This window comes from Camelus bactrianus, chromosome 33 (assembly GCF_048773025.1).
Source record: "Camelus bactrianus isolate YW-2024 breed Bactrian camel chromosome 33, ASM4877302v1, whole genome shotgun sequence".
NCBI classification, from domain to species: domain Eukaryota; kingdom Metazoa; phylum Chordata; class Mammalia; order Artiodactyla; family Camelidae; genus Camelus; species Camelus bactrianus.
Window position 1 is genome coordinate 4615389 of NC_133571.1, and position 21689 is coordinate 4637077.

Below are 21689 nucleotides of genomic sequence, written 5' to 3' on the forward strand. Positions count from 1 at the left end.
AGTAAAATAATTAATTAGAGATGTCTGTTTTTTGTGATTAGCAGTAATCTTCTTTGTTGTTGTTGTTTGACTTTTTCCCCAGTTTAGATAGATAGATAGATAGATAGATAGATAGATAGATAGATAGATAGATATAGATATAGATACCTCTCTCTATAGATCTGTGTATCTCCTGACTCCTCCTTTCCCTCTTCAGAACAGTTCCTCACAGTTATCTGAGAGACTGTCCCCCAGCCTATCACCCTCAGTTAGGTCCCTGAATAAAACTTAACTCACAACTTTTATGCTGTACATTTTTCTTTCAGGCAACTCATTACACAGACCATTATCTAGAGGAAGAGAATCTTCTCTAACTTCAGTGACTGAACAAAAGTACAACAAAGCCATTGGTTTCCACAAGGGAAGTCAACACACAAGGGTGAAATCACAGATAGATGCAGCTTGTGTTTACCACGCCTGAAGCCTGAATTCTTAGTTTCATGAGCCAATATGGTTTCTTTACCTTTAAAGAAAACCCACTGAAGTTGAGTTTTCTGTTATTTGCCCATCTAAAAACCAGAGCTTGTGTTTTAATGATTGGTTATCAATGAATAATGATTCTGTTCTCTTTTACATTCCAAAGGCTGGCATAACCTTATTCAATAGTACTCCACAGTGGCGGAAAAGCGTGTGGGTTAGTAGGGAGAAATTTTCATAAAGGAAGTAATTAGAGTGGTCACTTAGAAGAAAGAATAATATTCTCAAGGCAAGGGACAAGTATACTTGAAAATTTTTTTAAAAGTTTAAAACTGAATAAAAGCCACCTACTGTCATTTCAGCACTACCCCTCAATACAGCTAAATCAGATTTTCTGGTAACCTGCAAATTTAAAAGATTTTTTCAAATTGAATTGATTTAGCTTCATGGATTTTTTTTCCCCTTTAATAAAAAAGTCTTTAGGAACAAAGAAAGGTTTTTACAGACAAGAGTTATACCAGGATCAGTTCTTATGAAGCTTTTGTCTAGCTAAGAGATCATTGCATGGGCAATATGCATAAGGGCAAGAACTAAGATGCTTCTGGTGAGGTTGGAAAAGTATCTAAAGCAGATAATTCAGGATCTGGACACATGTTATATTAACTTATGTGACCTCATCCCTATAAACTCAGTGACATTTAAAAAATTTAAATCCTCTTTGTAGGCCTTTAAGGGTAAAATGGTGAGGTCATCCCTTCGCCCAATTCTGTGTCAAATTCATCAGCTGGGCTTGGGAGCGGCACTCCTTGTAGCCCAGCTATCACATGGCTCCTTAGTACAATAGCTCTTTTGGTTTTGGCTTTGGGGCTTCTTTATGCGACCCCATACGTATTCCCTGGGGCCAGACGGCCGAGTATATACCATATTGTTTTCTCATTTTCCAGTTTTCATCAGTCTTTCTGCTTAGAACCCATTTACATCTGCTCCTTCTCTTTAGCATATGAATTTTTTTTCCATATAAATCAGCTCATGCAAATAGGCAGGCTCATTCATTCAACGTCTTTTAAGCTTAGTGAAAACAGTGTCTGGCATATTTAATATAATTGAGAAACTAGACATTCAGCATTTATCCAGCAGAAATGCACTGATACAGTAGAACCAAGACTATAGGGAGATGATGTGCAGAATAATCCATTTAGTTACATTTTTATGAAGGTAGATCCAAACACCTGTGGGATAGAGTAGTTAGGAGCCCTGACCTGCAGGTTTAATTGCACAGAGGTCACCATATAAATAAATCTTAGAGATTATAATTTACAGACAGCCAATACTGTAAACTTAGCCTCTGGAAGGAGATGTAACTGGCCTCGTAGTGCACAGTTCACTTTTTGTCATAGTAACTACAAGGAACTTAATGAGAGATCCTGAGATTATGACCACCTGAATCACTAATGCTGTCAAAAGAGATTTACACAGAATTCACTTAAAATCAGCAAGTTCTTTCCTACCCATTTGTAATTTAAAACCTGAACATGTGATTTTAGGTTGACCCCTCAAGGATTCTGCCTTGAGGCACAAAGGCTTATTAGTGATGGACAGATCATCAAAGAACATTTGAAAATATGAGCCATAGCCTTCTTTGAAGCGAGAGCATCAGATAAATTGCATGCTAAGATAAGGAAATGTGTAACTTCTAAAAGAGCTTCGTCGTGTCTTAAATGAGACTCATGCTGGTCTCCTCATGTTGGGGTTTAGCAAGAGGAATGGGAATTTTTTTTTTTCCTTCAGTGGAAATCTAGGCTTTTGTCAAATTGGATAGGAATATTTTCTTATTGTTTCCTAGCTAATAAATCACAGAGATGGGATTGGTGCAAGGTTTGTATAATTCCAAGTATCACACACTGATAATAATAAAATAATAACTTTGTAATTTATTCTTTGCACATGTTTCTGTAATCATAACCTTCAAATAAAAGGCGTAAATTTAGATAAAAAATTAGTGAAGTGTTTCTATGTAGTTTCTGTATTTTGAAAGCTGGAATCTCATGGGCATTGCCTCTTCATAGTGGAAAATGTCCCAGGCTTGAAGTCCAAGACTGAAAACACCAAATTTGGATAATGTGTACAGTACTGGGATGATTAGGGTTTTCTTACTACCATTGTTCTGGTTATTGTAACTCTATTTAAATTAATGTAGGAACCCCTCCTTTGGCACTTTGCATATGCCAGTTTTTCCTTTCAACTAGATCATGAGTCCCTTGTTACATGCCTGGCACACGTACATTCCTCCTGAGGAATTTATGTCACCTTCCATCTTTTTACTGGATCATAATGAAGATGACACATTGCAATGGAGTCCCTTCTCGATTACCAGAGCTCACTCAACAGGAACCTAGGAAACTTGTGAGAATCTGTGTTCTGGTCAGTATATTTTATTGAAGGATTTGTTTGCAGATACTAATCATTAATGTGTTTGGGGCATCTCTGTCCATGAGAATTAGAGAATCAAGACAATCTCACAGTTAATTACCAAAAGCATGGTTTCTAAGACTCCAGCTGTTTTAAATAGGGAAACACAGTCATAAGCCTGAGACAGTTTTGTTTTCCTGAGAATAAGGTAATAGGTAATGTCAAACTAAAAATATAACTGTAGCAGAAATGATTATCTATTCATCAAAACTTCCCTTTTTTGTGGATACACAATTGGAGTGCATTTTCCATCCTGTCTTGCAGATGGGTGTAGCTGTGGGATTGAGTCTACAGGCAGGACATGTGAATGAAAATGGTCTACTATGTTACCAGAGGTAGCCTATAAGACCCTCCCAGGCAGAGTCACCAACAAACTAGGTCCCTGTATAGCAACATGAAGCAGATTTACTATAACCTAGAACCCTTCTGTCCTGATATATGCAATACGCATTTATTGCATGAGGTCTTTGGATTTTTTGTAAGTGCAGCTTATCCTATCCTAACCAACGTCTAAGATGATGTAACTGAAGCTTAACCTCTGTGGCTCTGACTTAAAGGCAGGGTGGGAGTTTGTGAAGTCAAAAAGAGAAGGATATATGCCAGGTGGTAGCAAAACACTGTAAAATTTTCAACGTTGGTTAACTTGAAAGGCGGAGTACCCTAAGAGCCTGCAGTTCTACAGGAAGTCATGGTGGGGAGCCAGAATGTAAGAGTGAGCTGGCTTCCTTCTGTTGTATTTGGCAACATATCAAGAGAAGCAGCTGAGCTTAGGACAGAGCTGGGTGATTTGCACACAAAATCTGGAGAATGCTAATGATGAATGCCTTCTGTATTCAAAAAAGGGAGGTGGATGGGCAGATAAGATTGAAAAAGAATAAGAAAAAGACATGCTGAAGTGAGCTACAGAGGTGACCCCAAAAGACTTCTCAATTTAACAAAGGGACTCAGCCCTGCGGCAAAGATCTGATTAAGCCTTTCCTCCAGTACTGTGTGGCAATGAGGTTACTGCTATTAAATTAAGAGACAATCATAGGGGAAAAGAAATAAGGCAAGAATAAGAAATTTATGTAGAAGAGAACCTTGGTTAGGATGCTGGTACATGGAACTGACTGGAAGCAAATCAATCAGAAACTTTCTAAGTTTTTAAGGGAATGATTCTGCCCAACAGCAAAGACAAATATGTGTCTATCCTGAAAAAGCCTGTGAGTCTAAATCAATGCTAATGTTAGGCAGTCAGAAATGAGCACCGGGCAAAGGGAGAGGAAGGGGGAGGGAACAATCCAGAAGGTAAAAGTACACCTACACTCAGGATAAGGGGCTTCAAAGAGTTTTACTTTCTCAAAATGAGTGCCGACAAAAGGGCCAGTTAGAATTAAATGCTGCGGCTGTGCAGTAAAGAGAAGGACCTGGCTTAAGGTGCCCCAGTGCTCATTACAATGTAATTAGCACTGCGGTTTGGCCTCCCTCCCATAGGTTTTTCTGTGTGCATCATGGATAAGAGCATGTGCAGAAGAGACGGCATGCCTCAAGGAATGTAAGCTGTCAATCAACCACGAGAACACCCCTAAGCCAGGATGTGAGACAGGAGAAGCAAAGAAGCCCTGCCATTTTCCCCTCTCTTGGGTTTCCTGCCCTCAGTTCTCGGAGGTGTATTAAATTTTACTAACTTTTGCTCTACGAATAAAATTTTCTATTTATATCATGCTTTCAGTTTCCCATTTAAATTCTTTTTCTCGGGTAAGACAGAGAACTGAGGTCTCTCTTTCCCCTCCTGGCAGTAACACTTCAACCTATAAACATGTAGAGCAGGGACTGGGCTGTGAAGCTGTGAAACTCCCAAGGAGGGTAGCGTTCCCAATGCTCGCTTCAGACGTAGCCAGAGCAAGGACTTCATAGTACCTGCCACCATGCTGTGAGCCTTCTCTTTTTTCTATTTTCTGAATGAGAGATTTAATTGCAATTATGCAGTTATCTTGCCTCTGAGCATGTGAGAGAGAGAGAGAGAGAGAGAGTGTGTGTGTGTGTGTGTGTGTGTGTGTGTGTGTGTGTGTGTGTATACACACATTTCCTCTCTTTTGCCTCAGGAGTGGCATCAATAGGAAGACAAAGGGGAAGGGTATAGTTCAGTGGCAGAACGTATGTTTAGCATGCATGAGGTCCTAGGTTCAATGCCCAGTACCTCCATTAGAAAATAAATAAATCTAATTTCCTTACTCCCTCCCCCTGCCCCAAAAAAGAAGACAAGGGCACATGATGAGAACACTGTTTGCGAACATAGAGTGGAAACTCCCTTGGAAACTTCTAGAAATAGCTAGAAATAGATCTGGCTGAGATCAAGTGGTTATAGAGAAGAGGACCAAGAAACTAAAAAGGACGGCTTAGTGCTGTATGTCTACACTGCTGACATATAGGAACCCTGGACCAGGTTGGTCTCCTTACAGGTATGTGCTGAATCTAATCTAACTGGTGGATGGGGCGCTGACAGGTACCCAGTGGGTATTCAATTGACATTTAATAGTAACAGTAAAATGATCCATCTTCTCTGTCTATCCTTTCAGGGGAGAAGCTGTCTGGCCATAAGACAGGCAAATCACGCCTTTTCTGTGTGACATATATTCAGAGCACATACAACTACAGAAATTGTGATTCGTACTGTTTGGTTTTGTAAGCAAATTAAGGAGAGATTTCCAGCTATAAAAATAATTCAAAATTGGCCAGGCCTGGTGGTGTGTTAGTAGCATCATCTTCAGCCATAATAATAATGCACTGTGAGCACTCCATTCATTCATTTACTGGTTCCGCATTCTTTCATTTAAGATTCATTCATACTCTAAGCCACGGTCATTCATGGTGTGAAAAAATACACTAAAAGGAATCTATAGATTTGTCCTTTTTGGTATCATTTATTGATTTAAATATTTTATAAGTGACAGTTTGCCTTATAAGGTAAATAAATGTGTGGCTTAAACAGATAGTTTTGTAATGAATTATATAAATATAACACACAACTGTTATTTCCACTTTGTTTTATAAGAATCCCAAGTGTTTATCACTCATTTTTCATATACAAATTTACCATGTTCTGCAGTCTGTAAATACAAAGACACTTTGCATAATGAAACATGCTATTTATATCATGCATGATTTAGAATCATTACAATAAGCACAATCAAATGAGCAAAAAGTGGTGTTACATGAAAAGCAAAGAACATACAGTGGATGTTTATAATCCTATAAATGCTTACATACTTTTACACATACTAGTATTCTTAAAATTCTAGTGAAATGAGTCATATTTTATCTTTTTCAGAAAAAAGTTTCTAACTACAGGGTAAAGAAAACAAATCTTAGAATATAATATGAAACACCCAATTAAACTTTTAAAATTAATGGTACAGGTTTAAGAGATGCATTCATCTTTAAAAAATGAAAAACAGCTTGACATATCAAAATATATGCAATTTAACCATGCCCTACAGATATATTAGTATATATCCTGGTATTAATTGTTGACGTTGTAATTTAACTTTGTGATAGCTGGATTTGGAAAACTAATGATTCACAAAGTATAATCTGAGCACAAAGTAGCAGGTGCACAATATTATATACACTGCAAGCCAAATCAAAAATTTGGACCCATGAAATTACAGAAAATGAATTAGACCTAAAACATTAAAATAATCCAGGCATCTGGTCAAGTAAAACCTATCCCATGCAGAGGAAGTGAATGAAGGCCTAGCACATTGTAACCATGTGTTTTTATTAAGTGGGTTGGGAAACCTGTTTATTACTACATACTGTGAGAGTGTTTGATGAAAATGCATTGGCTGTTTATCTTGTGCATTGAAATAAGCAGGCAAGGTTTTGTCGGTTTTTGTTTTTATCTAAAGTACTGTTAGGGAAATGAGGACCTCTGGTTTTGGAAAATGGCTAGTCACAGTTGAAAAGTCAGAATTCAGGTAGGTTGATTTTGAAATGAAGAGTGATATGTATTACTTCCGGAATGCACTTAATTGGTACATTTTAAAAGCATAATGAGACAACTTTGTCACTTGATTATCAAAGTTATAATGTAGTTACAGGCAGGTGTTATAAAATTTTATAGTTTTTCCAAGGCAAAATTTTCAGGAAGTTTTATTTGTTTATTTGTTTGTTTGTTTAAAGCTGTTAGTCCAACCCTAAATCAGAAAGTCTTCTTTCCAAGGACCATCTTTCTATTTGAACCTAACGTGACTTCCCTACTAGCCATAAACTGCCATTATTATAGGAACCAATTTTCACATAGTTGGAGTAATTTTGCTTCCCTCCAAATTCTTAAAGGAGACAATGATTAGTAGTCTGTTATTTTTGCCAGTCTGGGCCTTAGATATCAATTTAGTAAGAAGCCACAAAACAGAGGGAGAAAATGGGACTCTGGTTCACAGTTGCTCAAATTTCTCCTTAATTTCTTCTGTTTTCCTCAACTATCTTTCTTCTATTTTTAAATTCTTTATTATTTTTCTCAACAAATAAAAATAGTAAAGGTATTGAAGGTCATATTTCTTCATTTGAACGAGTATTCAGATGGTCTATCATTTCAAAACAAAGGCTTACTGAACACTGAAAATCACAGGAAGAAAGTAATTTATGTTTTCATAGATGTCAGTTAATATGGGAGTTGCCTTTTTCCCCCAACAATGTCAAAGTAAATGTCAGTGTGGAATAAATAAAGATTGATTAGCATAGAAATTCTTCTCTTTTGAAATTTTAATTTTCTGGATTTTCCATATCCCTCCCTTTGACTGACTACCTAATCTCAGTAGAAGACCCCTGAGGGGTATAACAAAGATGTCCAAATGAGAAATGAGAACCAAAATTCAAAGGTACTCAACTTACTGAAGCAAATCATCTTTCCAGAGAGAAAAAAAGCTGTATTATTTCTACATAATTTTCTGTTAATGAGCACAAAGTTACATCATGACAACTTGTTAAATAGTTTTAATGTAGCATTAATACACTAACATAAAAACATGAAAAGAATACAATTTTCAGTTTTAGAGATAAAGATTCTTTAAATCTTATTTAAGACTTGTTTAAATTATTGTAATGTTAGGGGTAAAGGAAGAACATATTCTTTCATCTTCCTATTACTCGTTTAAATAATATATTTCACTTCTTTTCCTTAATAAATCAAATACTCTGCCAGAAATGATTAAATTTTCCCTGAAAAAAAAAATGGTTTTGAATTGAGATTTGTAAATGATTGATTCCTCAGTACAGCTATCATAAAATGATACAGCCTGTGTTTTTGTACTTAAGAATGTGGTAATTTGCTAATTCTGGTGAGTAAATCAAAACTGTGGTTATAAACAGCTATCTGAATATATGTTAAAATCTAAAGGCATAGAGGTAAGAAATATGGAATACATTATATATTGCTTTTTCAATACAGTAGCCATAAAATTGATAGTAAATATTCTCAAACCCTGAAAAAGAACCCAAATCACCACGCTATGACAAACTGAGTTACAGAAGGATATACAGGAAGCAAGACAGTGCATTGGTAATATCTAGATAAAGAGCCAGTAAAATCAGGTAGCATTTAGTGTATTTGCCTTATTAGTAAGTAGTTTCTAGAAAACAGTTTTCCTACAAATAGTTTATTTTCTATTTTAATCTTTAGCAGTGTAGTACCTAAGGAAAACTTTACTATTTGAAAATAAGATTTCTTTTTGCAAATTAAGATGTTTGTAGGGGCAAAAATTAGGAGATTGTCCAAAAAAGTTGACCTTGATACTTCTTGAAAACATGTTTAAATTCAGTAAAAAATAACAACATATTTTTTTCAGACTAATGTTTCTCTTAACTGATGAAACCTTTATAGAAGCCAAAGTATCGATTGTCTGGCAGTCCTATCCCCAAATGATCTATATCTGAAAGAAGAGAGGGAAGGAGAAATGGAGAGATAGAAAAAAGCTGAGGATGCTGACAAACCTAAGGGCCTAATTAGTTCACTGCACATAATACCCATACAGGTAGCCCATCCATTTTACATTCATCAATAATCTTATTCAGAAATAACATCAAACTCTGTTGATATTCAGATTACAGCCACACTTGATATTTAGACTCTTGCATGGTTTCTCATCAGCATAAAGACTATGCTCATATTTAATCAGATCATAAAGCAAATATTGATTCAAGACATAGTACCAAATTTTCCCAACAGAAAGGAAAATCTGCACTGATGGATGTATGTAATGCAAGAAGTTCTTTTTGTCCCTTTAAATTTTTTTATTCTGATTAGCATATTTCTTAAGCTTCTTGTTTGCTTTATCAAAGTTTTGACATTGAATTTTATGATATCATGTTACATATGAATACTTTTTCTTTGTTGCAGTTCAGCTGAATCTAGCTGAAGTAGTCCACATATGTTTATAAAATGAGATACTTCCTCTGGTCAGGTATTCATTTGCATCTTGTAGGAGAAATTTTTTTTACATAGAAAAAAGGTATTTTTAAGGATTAAAAGTGCCTTGTGACACACTTGAAGCAAATTTTAAAGATAAGAATAATAATTTTGGCTGCCATTCATTAATAATTATATTTGCACAGCAAGAGCAAAACTAAAGAATTTTTTTAAATTCCCTGAATTATTATAGATAATTATACAGTTGTCTAGTTTATTGAGACCTTCTTGGCTAGAATGAGATCTAACGTAAGAATTTCTTCTTCTTAATAATATTTTCTAGTCAAATAATATAAAAACAATTTATCTGAGACTCCAAGCCAAGGTTAGGCTTGGATTTTAACCTGGTAATTTACACAAGTAAAATTTGGAGGGGAAGTTTCATGTTGTTGATAAACTACCTGGCCACTCTATCACGAAGTTTGTTTCACTTTAACTATGGAGATACGAACTTTAAAAAAAAGCTTTAAAAAAGGGGGAGTACTTCTAAGAGGTTATACACAAATGTATTTATACAGATCATCCCAGTCTCAGAAGAGAGCCGTACTCTCCTGCCAGCCTTGAAAGTTAGTGATACTGACCATAAAGGAATGTTTCTTGGGAGTCAACAAAAGTAGAATTGTCCCAGGAATTGAGGTGTCATTATGGAAATACATAATATCTTGGTAGTCAGAAATTTATATTCATTTTTCAAAGAATTTGAACATAAATTGGCTTTCACTTAGATTTTATTTTGGTAAGTTTGAGATATTTGCTCTATATCCTAATCTAGACAAGTATGAATACAAGATATTTGAATGTTATCCTTAACCCTTATATTATTAAAAAAGTTTATTATTTTAAATAAAAAATGCTGCCAATTTCATAAACCATGGCGTAAAGCCTAAAATTCATAACTTTCTCTTATTTATGACATCTTCTATATCTTTCTTTTCTGCAACAAAGGAGAAACATAGAGAAAAATAATTGAAATGTAATTCATAATTCTTTGCTGTCTTCAGAAGATAAAACCTTTAGGAATCCAGTAACAAAATTATTCTCCCTTCTCAGTGCTGAAGAACTTGATACATTTAGAAAATTTTCAAGTCTTCAGCAATCTGAACTTTGAATATAAGTAAATTGACTTTCAAGACAGCAAATCTTTGTCCTAAATTATTTTTCTAACTGATAATTCCGATTAAAAATTGCATACTGAATGAAATAAGCCATAAAGACAGAAAATACCATATGATATCACTTATACGTGGCATCTTAAAAAAAAAAAAGAAGAAGAAACAAATGAACTTACTTACAAAACAGAAACAGAGTCACAGACATAGGAAAGAAACTTGTGATTACCAGGGAGCAAAGGGGGTGGAAAGGGATAAATTGAGAGTTTGAGATTTGCAGATACTAACTATTATATATAAAATAAACAGCAAGTTTATACTGTACAGCACAGGGAAATATATTCAATATCCTCTAGTAACTATAATGAAAAAGAATATGGAAAGGAATATACGTATGATTGTATATGACTAAAATATTATGTTATACACCAGAAATTGACACAAAATTGTAAACTGACTAAACTTCCATTAAAAAAAAATTTCTTAAAAAATTGTTCAGGTTTGTTGCCTTCTTTTAAAATTTCTGTTCTAAACAAACTTTGTTTGAATTAACTAGCTACATGTACATGAAACATCTTTGAGTGATGATTAGAGACTACTTAACCACTGAATTTTAAAAGACGGAGTGTATCTTCACCAACCCTCCCATCAGATGCTGTGGGATGCCTCCCCATCTCCAACTGTCTGGAGCACCCCTGAGCTTGGCCTGGGGTCATAGGGCTTTTGTCTGCTCTAAAGTTGAGCACTTGTTTTGCCAGCAATTTGAGAGCAATGTGAAGAATATGGAATACAGTGTAGTCCAAGGAATGAGTTTACAGATTTTAGGACACAGGGCATTTTTTCATTCTTTGTGATTAATTTCCCAACTCAGGAAAGATGATTTTATAATGTCAGAACAAAAAAGAATATGTAAAATCAAACTGTATTCTTCTCATTGAATGTTAGCTCAGCCAGGCATGTTATAAAAGGAAAAAAATGTTTTGTTTTAATATCACTTGAACACCCATGGTCTGTTGGTGTGTGCTAATTTTAGCAGGCTTTTCTGTGACATATGGCAGAGCTGGTATTTGGCTTTCTTTGTTCCTTCAGTCCAGATGTTCTAACACTTGCATTTACTTTCATCACTGTAACCAAGACTACTTTTATCTGCCACCTTCAGAGAGTTTCTATATATAGCTCTGTGGGTTTCTAATCCCAGTGTCACTGATGTGTGCCCCTGCTGAGAGGCTGCCCGCTGCTTCCCAAGAAAACTGAAAATAGCTTGTGAGGGATTTTTTTTCTCTTTTCTTTTTCAAATACGAATGACCAAATAAATCATTTGTCTTCCACTAAACCACACGTGTGTATTATGAAGACTGCCTCCCCTTTAGGAGTATGTAAACCTTGATGAAGAAAAAAAATCAAATCTCTTTGCTCAATCTCATCTAAAGCCGCTGTCCGTCCCACCCCCTGCATCTGTCCCCCGTGCCCTGAGTCTGATGTGTAACTGCCAGGCAGCAGAATGGGAAGGACGCTCTTTAAAAAGGGAGGTGGTGAGAAGAAGAAATTTTGCACATTTCTGATTTTACTCCAGTTAATACATTACTTACTGTTCTACTTACATTTAATTACACTTAATAGCCCACAGTAAAAATACATTTAGTAGAATCTCTTCTTCATCTCCAACTAGTAAAAAGGCCACAGAGGAAGATTAAATATAAACTGATTCCTTTATTTTTAAAAATATGTCTCAGAAGAACTAGAAACCAGCCATTACTTAGGCTCTCCATTTAGTTTTTCTTGTCTCTTCTGCTTTCGAATAATAAACAGTATTACTTTCTAATATTAAGAATGGTCTGATCAATGACTAGATGAACTAATGGAGAAAATAAATTCACTGTAATTTAATGGATTCAAATTAATTATTTTTATCATTTATTATCAAAATCATGTTTATTAAGGGTTGAACATCCAATGATATACAAAAAGATGATTGTCAAATGCCTTCTTGTGGGGGAAAAAACATTCTCAGTGACTCATAAGGGAATTGTATAAATTGGGAGCAGGAGGATGCTAACTTAAGGTTTGCTATTGGTAATAGGAGGTAAAGTGCTAGCAAACCCACTCACAACTTCAACTGCATTCAGATTCATGATTAGGAGGGAGTTTATCGAGCGAGGCAGTAATAGGAGCTGTAATCTTATTTAAGGGCTTAGGAATGGATCCTTAGCTATATATGATTTTGCTAAATAATAATTGGGTGATTAGAAGTTCCTCAGTGTATCATAAATTTATCAGTAACTTTTAACTGTAATTCTAATACATAATTCTAGGTGGAGGAGTAACTAAATTATTTTAAAGGACTGATTATTATTGACTGTGTCACATTTGATTAAAATTATGTTTTCAGAAAACTAAAAATCCAAATTACTCATTTTGAAACCTGCAAGCTTCAATGCAATCATCAAAATAGCTGAGGACAGGTTATTTTAAATATGACTGCATAATCATTTTCAGATCTTTATTAATTATACTACACATGAATTTCAACCAATCACATTCTGAAAGCCAAAATATTATTGTACATACTAAACATCTGTCATCACAGAAAAACAGTGATAATAGATAGCTCTTTTTTATCTTTAATCTTTCATCTCCTCAGACCTTATCAAAAGTTGAATTATTTAACTTTTCCTAAATTGCATCTATATTTTTGCAAAGCCTACATTCCCAATCAACACATCCGACCTATACTATACTTTTACTCATTTATCCATCCTTAAACACTCTTATTTACTATATTCTACAAAGATCTGAAAATCAGGGCAATATTACATACACATACAAATCTTTTGAGAGGAATGGAAATCATATCATGATAGGTATTATTAATTATACAACAGAAACAATCTGTTCAGAGTATGTTAATTATAGCATGGGTGCAAATGAATAACTTGAAAGAGAGATTAAGTATGTTACTTAGATAATTTTTATCTAAGTCATCATTTGCTGCTTAGTTTGCTGTAGCAGAATGGTGAATATACTTTAAAAGTCCACACCAGCTATATTATTGCTTATACAGAACATGTCTCTAGTTCCCTAAGGGTTCTATGAAGTGCACAGAAGTGCAAGTTTCGTATGGCATCATCAAGTGACATGGCTTAGATTATTGCTTAAAAAGTTGTTATAAGATATTGCTAGGAAATCATTTCTAGATGAATGTACAATTCGATGTGAGAAGTACCCAGTGAGACTATCAAGTTGGTGATTTTTTATAAAGTAAAACCCAAAGCATTCAGAAATAATGCTGTCACTTTGACATTTGCTTCTCTGTCCAAAAGTTCATAGTTTCTGTCTCGGTGGTGAGGACCAGTACTGCCCAGCTCTGGCAGTAACTGAGAAAATTACACTGTAGCTAGTATGCCTAACAGCCCTATAGTGAGCAATATTCATCCCTCATGCTTATCAGTGTTGACTTTTGTCTCTAACGAGTTTGAAGACTTATGCTCAAAATACAGACCACAAATTTGAAACCAAAGCTAAAATTCAAATTTGTGATCAAAATAATGCTACAAGGCTTGGAGTATTTAGCTTTCCAAAATAACTACCAACGAAGCAATATATTTCTGTCTCAGTCAACTTATGTTTATTCCCACTAGCTGGGATTATTTGAACATTATCCAATGATTCCCAAATCTGGCTGTATATCAGCATTTACCTAGAGTGACTTTCAAAATATAGATTCCCAGGCTCCCACCTGAGACCTCGTGAATCCCAGCCTCTGAAGGTAAAGCCCAATAATTTGTATCCCTAAACACTTCCTAGGTAATTCTGATCCAGGCAGCCAGACACCGCCAAGCTGATGAGTTGAACCCTTGAACAGTATCGTTTCTTAATAAGGATGGGATTGGCACTGGGACACTTGACTGAAGCTGTGGTCTGGTCACAACACAATAGAATTAAAGACACAAACTTGACTTCTTTACATCTGAAGCCCTTCTAAAATGTCACCCCTTTTGATCATGTAATATGTACATTCAACACACACAGAGAACATTCACTGCTTAATAAAACTAAAACTATTCCATAACGTATGTAATCATGATTACGTATTATATACGTGATTACACTGTGATTCTGTGTGATGTCTGTCAATGACTTTTTTATGAAAGGAAGAAATAAGGAAAAAAGAAACAAAGGAAGGAAGGAAACAGAAATGTGGCAAGAAAATAATATTTAGGTTTCAATTGTTTGAATCAAGTGTGAGGAAGGAATTTTGCACACTATCTTAAAATGCTTTGACAAGATTTATGCTAATTTATGGATAAAATCAGTGTCTTCCTCATTCACCACCATGAGGCTCCTAAAGTTGAGTCCACAGCTGGGGCCAATTTATCTATTTAACAATAAAATCCATTCCATCATGTTAACACAATTTATGTGTATGCTACATCAGCTGGTTGCAAATTATGTGTATTCATATCAAGAGCTACCCATAAAGAATCACCATTTGGACCATAATACGTTAAACTTTAATAACTCAGTCTCTTGTGCATCGTGTTTTTTAGGCTGTATCTAGTAAGATACACTTGTGGAATCCTCTAAAATGACATAATTTTTATAGCTGAAGATCTATAAGCTAATAATAGAAATACCCAGGCTACAATATGGAGCTTGGTTCTTGGACTTGAGTTTCTGGGTATTGTTGGCTGAAAGTCATCTGGTGCCACCCAGAGCCCGTTCAGAGCCATGTGTGACGCCTTCTGAAGAACATTTAGGGAAGTTGCTCCAAGTGCTTGGCGTCAGATCGTATCTTGAAGAGAGGAGGCGGAAAAGCTGCAGGTGTAAGCAGTGCCCCAGCACAAATGAGGATGGTTAGTTCATTTCGGAAGTGGATTGTCACTTGGGTCTGCAGTTGTGTGGGTCTTTCAGTCTGCTTGAAATTGGCATCAGCAACTCCTTCTATGGTCATGTTAGGCTCAGAGGTACAGAAAGGAGAATGCTCGATGGAGCCAAGCTTGACAGGGTGAGATGGTTTCCAGTAAGAGAGGGTCTGGGTGTGGGTTAAGTTGTGCTTAAAATGCACGACAGGACAGAAACCTACATGCAGAAGTTTTACGCTCTGCTCTGATGATCCACAAACCTGCCCTCAGCAACTAAGGAACCCAAGGAGCCTTCAATAAATACATTTAATGATGGTCATAATCTTGAGCTCCCTTTTCATACCTCAAAACCTCACATATACCATTTCAACTGGTAGCAATATGATTCTGGAGGAAAACACAGCCTGGCATTTTCCAAATTCTCTGTGACTCTGCCTTTTCTATCTCTCAATTTAATTTTGCTTTATTGCTGTAACTCTTTGAAGGAATTTGCCAAATTGAAAGTCTCCCTGCACTTGGGAATGAGATTTTTTTTTTGAGCTGTTGTCCTGTTTTGCTGTTTTTCCCGGAGAGACGCACAGTTTTGCACTTCCACAACAAAATATCATGCTTCTGGTACTATTGTCACTGGACAAGAACTTTGAGATGACAAAGTTCACATCTGAAGTGATGAGTCTACAGGCCCAATCTCCATATCTCAGGCATTGGTGCCTGTCTCGGACTCACAATGGGTCATACGTAGCTGACTGGATTCCACACATATTCAAATATTAAAAGGGAAACCAAAAATAATGAAATATAAGAGAGATTAATATTTTGAGGCAGATTTTAGACAGTTGGACCAAACTGTTACCCAAAAGCTGTCTCTTCTTTCCCTTCTCCAGCCAACACTATGCAGCCAAGAGACTCAATTACATGTGTTCCTCAGGCATTCAGTATTATTCTTTTTGTTATGGCTAATGTTACGCATTTATTAAGGTTCACAAAGCACATACTGTGCGCTACGGTTTGGGTACACGGGGGGGTTCTGATTTTGTTAGATAACAGATTTATTTGTAAACAATGACATTCTCTCCATCAAAATGATACTGATGCCAGTAGGAAGCTTTGGTACTGACGGCTAGTCATAAGGTAGCTTCTTGAAATCAGCTGCTTGAAGGAATACTTAAACACAGGAGATCCAGGTGCCAACTTGTGTCTTAAAGTATCCCTTTTAGAGTAGGTTAAAGCCATTTCCCCGACTTAGCACTGCTCAGTTTCTACAGGGATATCCATTTAAATTCCTTTTAATCTGCCACATAGAAATGCATGCTGTATGTACCCGTTTGTGAGAATAGTGTACAGATAAATTCAAATGAAAACTGCCGCACATTATGACAATCACAGTTCATATTGGGGGATATATGTACTGTATTCTATTGGACAAATAAAAGTGCAATATTTTTCACAGCTTCTAAACTCTATGACTGCAGCCAGAATGAACTGACATTTTATACAATATCTTGCAAATACATACAGGAATAGTGTAGCTGTAATAGTCAACAGTACCAGGTTTGCAAAAATGGTAATAGATCAGACCATTGCCTCAGACTATAGCTTCAAAGATACATTTAGATTATATTGTCTGAAAAATGCAGTTTACATCCTGTCTATGATATTTTGTAGATTTCTGGCATATTCTTCATGGAGACATTTGTGACAATGTAAATGGCTACTCTTCTCTAAGTAAAATCATATAAACTAAGAAAGAGCTTGTCATTCTTCTGACAAAGTGAATGTATATACAATGCTTATCCCAGGCCCTACTACCATACTAGAAAATGAAGTGGATCTTCAAGGATGCTTTTAAAAATATGCTTCCCACAGATTTTTTTTTAGTATAGAGAGAATAACCATGTTTAGAATAGTTGCTTAGACAAATCTTTACAAAAAGCAGAGTAATAGATTGGATTGATTCCTGGAAGTCCCTTTCAGACTTATGGTTACAAAACACATTGTTGACCAACAAAACATTCATGATTTACTGTATCATAATATGCTTTACAGTGCTATGCAGAATAAGCATAAATGACTTCAGTGAGTTGGGTTCTGTCTTCATGCTCCCGCGCTCTAAGAAGGCCATCAGCATAGGGAGGCTATTTCCTATTCTCAGCAGGAAGACTGAATTGCTCCCACATCCTGTTCTATCCATACTGACTGTAAACTTGCCCTTTATTCCCTGTGAAGGAAGTAAATTAATCTCTCAATCCCTTAAAGAAATTCTTTTGTGAGTAATTATTCCTATGAGAGCATCTTGTCCTCAGCCTACCTCGCCTTGGGTAAACACCCTGGCCTTCTTGCCCACAGGTGGTTAAACACAAAGACTTGGACCCAGGGAAGGGAGGGACGGGCAACGATTCAGAGAGCTCAGAGTCTAGGTCCCGTCTCCACATGAGATGTTGCACTAGTGTCTTCTTAAGCCCCAGAGAGAGAACATAGTTCAGTAATTGTAAAACTGATCATTTTTATAACATAATTTGCATATCTAAAAATATTTTCTAGCTACACACTTAAGAGAACTTAAAAACACTAATTTTCACACACTACATTGGACAATAGTTAGTATGCTCCTTAGCCAAGTTATATCATAACCGAAAAATAATGCAGCCAAAACCCCCAAGCAGAAAAGGAAATAGATGCTACCAAGGAGTATGCCTACTGGAGCAGGAAAATGGCCACGCCCAGGTTTTAAGGAAACAAATGATTCTAGCTCATAAACCTCAAGAGAAACTTAGGTTTTATATTTGACGCAAAATAGGAAAACTCGGGATATACTGTGTTCCTAATTTCAGAGTGAGTCTGTAATAATATTTTCATGCACTGTTAATTAATGCGAACAGGTCTTCCTTTTAGCAGAACACGGGATGGATGTCTGTCTGTGACTATGCTGACCACTCGGTCTGAAGGTCAGACATAATTCAGGGTTGTTGAAGGTGATTCACTGAATTTAGAAGTCACACCAAACAAACTGCAGAACTTTTTTTAAATCTCAAAGCCATAATATACAGTTTTTCCCCCTTGTTTTTATTATGTGAGAGGAAACAACATTCTTGGCAAAATACCCTACACCTTTTTCTCACTAACGCCAGGATCTAGGAATTTGCCCCCAAGAGTGGCAGTCAGGCCCTAGGAGGCATCCACTGAGGAAGGTGGGGGTGAGGGGTGGACTAATGTGCCATTTAGTAAGATGTCGTTTATTAGAATGCAGTTTAGTACGTTGTAAAAACTACCTGTATTTAGAAGTGTTAAGTTGAAAAGGGTTCAAACGTAGCAAAGCATTTTATTTTCACGGATACTTGTTAGAAGATGGCAAAAAGACCTTTCTTTGATCTCGGTTACAGATACACACATTTGCTATTAGGAAATTCCATTTCCTCTGGATTCTCTGCTACATTAATCAAATCTAAAAGATACATCTACTAAACAGATATACGATGCTTTCTCAGCATCTGAAGTCCTAGGTTATATGTATTTTCAGTCCAAGCACTAATCTCTCTAAATAAGTGAAACTATATTCAACTAATAGGTTAGAGCCACATAATACATCAACTATACAGTAGCAGATTCTGAAAATCTAACAATGCTGTGTGAGATGTAATTATCTAGAAGAAGAGATATGTATAAAAATAGCAATATCCCTAAAATATTCTGCTGAGTTACAGCTTTTCTTGCTGGAAAGGTGACCACACTGCCGTGAGATGTGTATGAAATGTCTGCTCGAAAAACAAAATTAGAAAATACTCTCTCATACCAACTCGCTAAATGTAGGACTACATCATGAAAACTGCTCTCAGAAGGATACAAATATAGAGAGAAAGATATCTGTGTGTGTGACCAACAAGAAAACATGGAGTCTATTTATTGGTTAGTTTTGAAAGGGGGCCCATACTTGTAATTAATATATACGTATGTATATGATCAAAAACACTCACGAGAACCGACACGTCTTATTTCCCCACTGCCCTCCAGTTTTTTAATTGACAGTCATCACCCACCATTTTCTAAGATTATTGCCTGACAGAACAGAAATTCCACTGCGTGCTCTCAACAAAGCAGCGAGAAAGAAACAGTCTCGTTAATTCTCCTGTCGTGACTCATGTGCTGGGCTTGTGCTTTTTGGAGGAGTCTTTGATCTGCCGCCGGTCTCAGAGGCTCGTCTCCCGGAGGAACATGGTACCGATGTTGTAGGAAACCTTTTTTATTCGCGACGAAGAAAGAGAAGGCTTTAGCTGCTTAGGACCAGTTCTTACCTCCAGGAAATAGCAGATCCCAGGGATTTCCTTTGGAAAGTTCTCTGGAAGCTCCTCACGGGACCGAGGAATAAATGCAAAACTTTCTTCTCTTTTTAATAATCTAAGAAGAAAACATATAATGTGAATCATATGGGCAGGAGAAATGAGAAACAGTGGACAGACATTTTAGAGCTAGGGGGCTTAGCAATGACTGAGCTCATGTTAAATGCCCTATTTCTTTGTATGGATATGGTTTTCATTAGATTCCAAATACTAGGAAATATTATTTCTCAGGGAAAAAATACCTTCATGTTACAATAATAATTTTAAAAAGCAAAGTTGCCCCTGGTACTAACTGAAAATATTTGTTCAAATTTGATTTTTTTCCCCCCTAAACAAAAGACTAAAGAAACTGCCTGCAAGTTTTTATTCTCACGTGCAGGATTTATCCTTTCTGTTTTTAAAATCTGCTTAGATTCTGGAGCACTCCTGTAATGTTTTGCAGACTCTCAATAAGCTTTAAATACTGTGTGTCATACACGTAAATCAAGCATTTCGCTTTTGGAATGACATTCATAATTCCACGGATCTGTGATGTTTGGTTACTGATCTCTAGCAATACACAGTTTCTAAACTCACAAGCATTTATTGGTCAAACAGTTTGACTCTTTCCTTCCAGTCACACTTAAAGACTCTTTAGTGCACTACTACTGCAGATTTATTCTCGTCCAGTTCCACGAAAGGTTCCGTTAGATCCTTACACCGAAAAATGTGGCCCAGCAATTCAATTTAATTCAACCGTTCTTATTCTGTAACTAAGTTTGTGCCTCTTAATCTCCCTCACCTCTTTCTCCTCTGCCCAACCCCCTCCTTCCTGGCAGCCACCCGTTTGTTTGCAGCATCTATAATGCTCTTACTTTTTGTTATGTTCAGTCATTTGTTTTTTAGATTCCATGTAAAAATGAAACCACAAAGAATTTGCCTTTCTCTGTCCATCATACCCTCTAGGTCCATCCATGTTGTCCCAATGGCAAGATTTCATAATTTTTTATGGATGAGTACTATTCCATTGTGTGCATATGCTATATCTTCTTGCTGCTGCCATATTTTGACTATTATAATAACGCTGCAATGAACATTCTATGCATATATCTTTTCTTTTTTTTTTCAAATTTTATAATTTATTTTTTACTTCCCACATGCATCTTTCCAGATCTGTGTCTAGATGGTTAGATTAACAGTTAATCACTCTTTCTAAAGAACATCCAAAACACGTTATGCTTCACTTCTGAGATGATTTTTAGTTTAAATCCCTAAGTGAATTGAAATCACTCACATGTGGGTTCGTTTTTTGTTGCTGTTCTCATTATCATGATTATTATCAGCAATTATACTGTTATTTTTAATCAAATATAGATTAATTCTTTGCTTTCCAACTGCTTAAAGGAGTCCACAGCAACGTGCAGTTTGTCTCATAGTAGGGAGGGAAATGTTCACTGTTTGGAGACCTGCACAGGCACCTGTCCATTCATCCAGGAAAAGGGATGTTACTGTTGCTCAATGTGCTTGCGTCGGAGAGATGGTCACTTCTCAAGGAAACCACTGATGACCTGAAGACCTCTCAAAGGTCTTTCTTATTTTGGTGGGGGAGGGGGAAGGTACTATTTCAGCATTTCTGTACCCTATAAGATAACAGGATGCTTTCCACATCATAAATGCTCAATAAAAGCATATTAAATTTTGCAAGAGAATCTTAGAATACTGTCTTGAAGAAGATCTTAGGAGTCACGTAGTGGGAGAGCTCCTCACTCTATAGGTGAGAAAAGTGAAGGGAAGTGAGGTCAGATTTCTCCTCTAGGTCTTGCGGCTAAGAACTGGTAGAGTCCAGAGCGCAATCCGGAGCTCTTTTTTCTCAGTCACGTAACTTCTTAAATTTGAGTTCTTTCCATGTGCTCAAAGGCACGCAGAAAAACACAAATGAAGTCTTTCTTCCGATCAATGCCTTTAATCATTAGTATTAACAATAAACTCTGCAGCCTCTTGATCTGTCTGTATGTAGCAGGACCTCTTTTTT

The 21689-nt window shown here is 36.3% G+C and overlaps 1 protein-coding gene across 1 annotated transcript in view; it reads right to left on the bottom strand.

The window, feature by feature from the left end:
* Positions 1 to 5802: 5802 nt before the first annotated feature.
* GUCY1A2 (guanylate cyclase 1 soluble subunit alpha 2) overlaps positions 5803 to 21689 on the bottom strand; it is a 262757-nt gene continuing 246870 nt past the window's right edge. Inside the window, exon 8 of the mRNA XM_074357101.1 lies at positions 5803 to 19736. Within this exon, the coding sequence (XP_074213202.1) occupies positions 19529 to 19736 (208 nt within the window). The 3' untranslated portion in view covers positions 5803 to 19528. The remainder of the gene's footprint in view (positions 19737 to 21689) is intronic.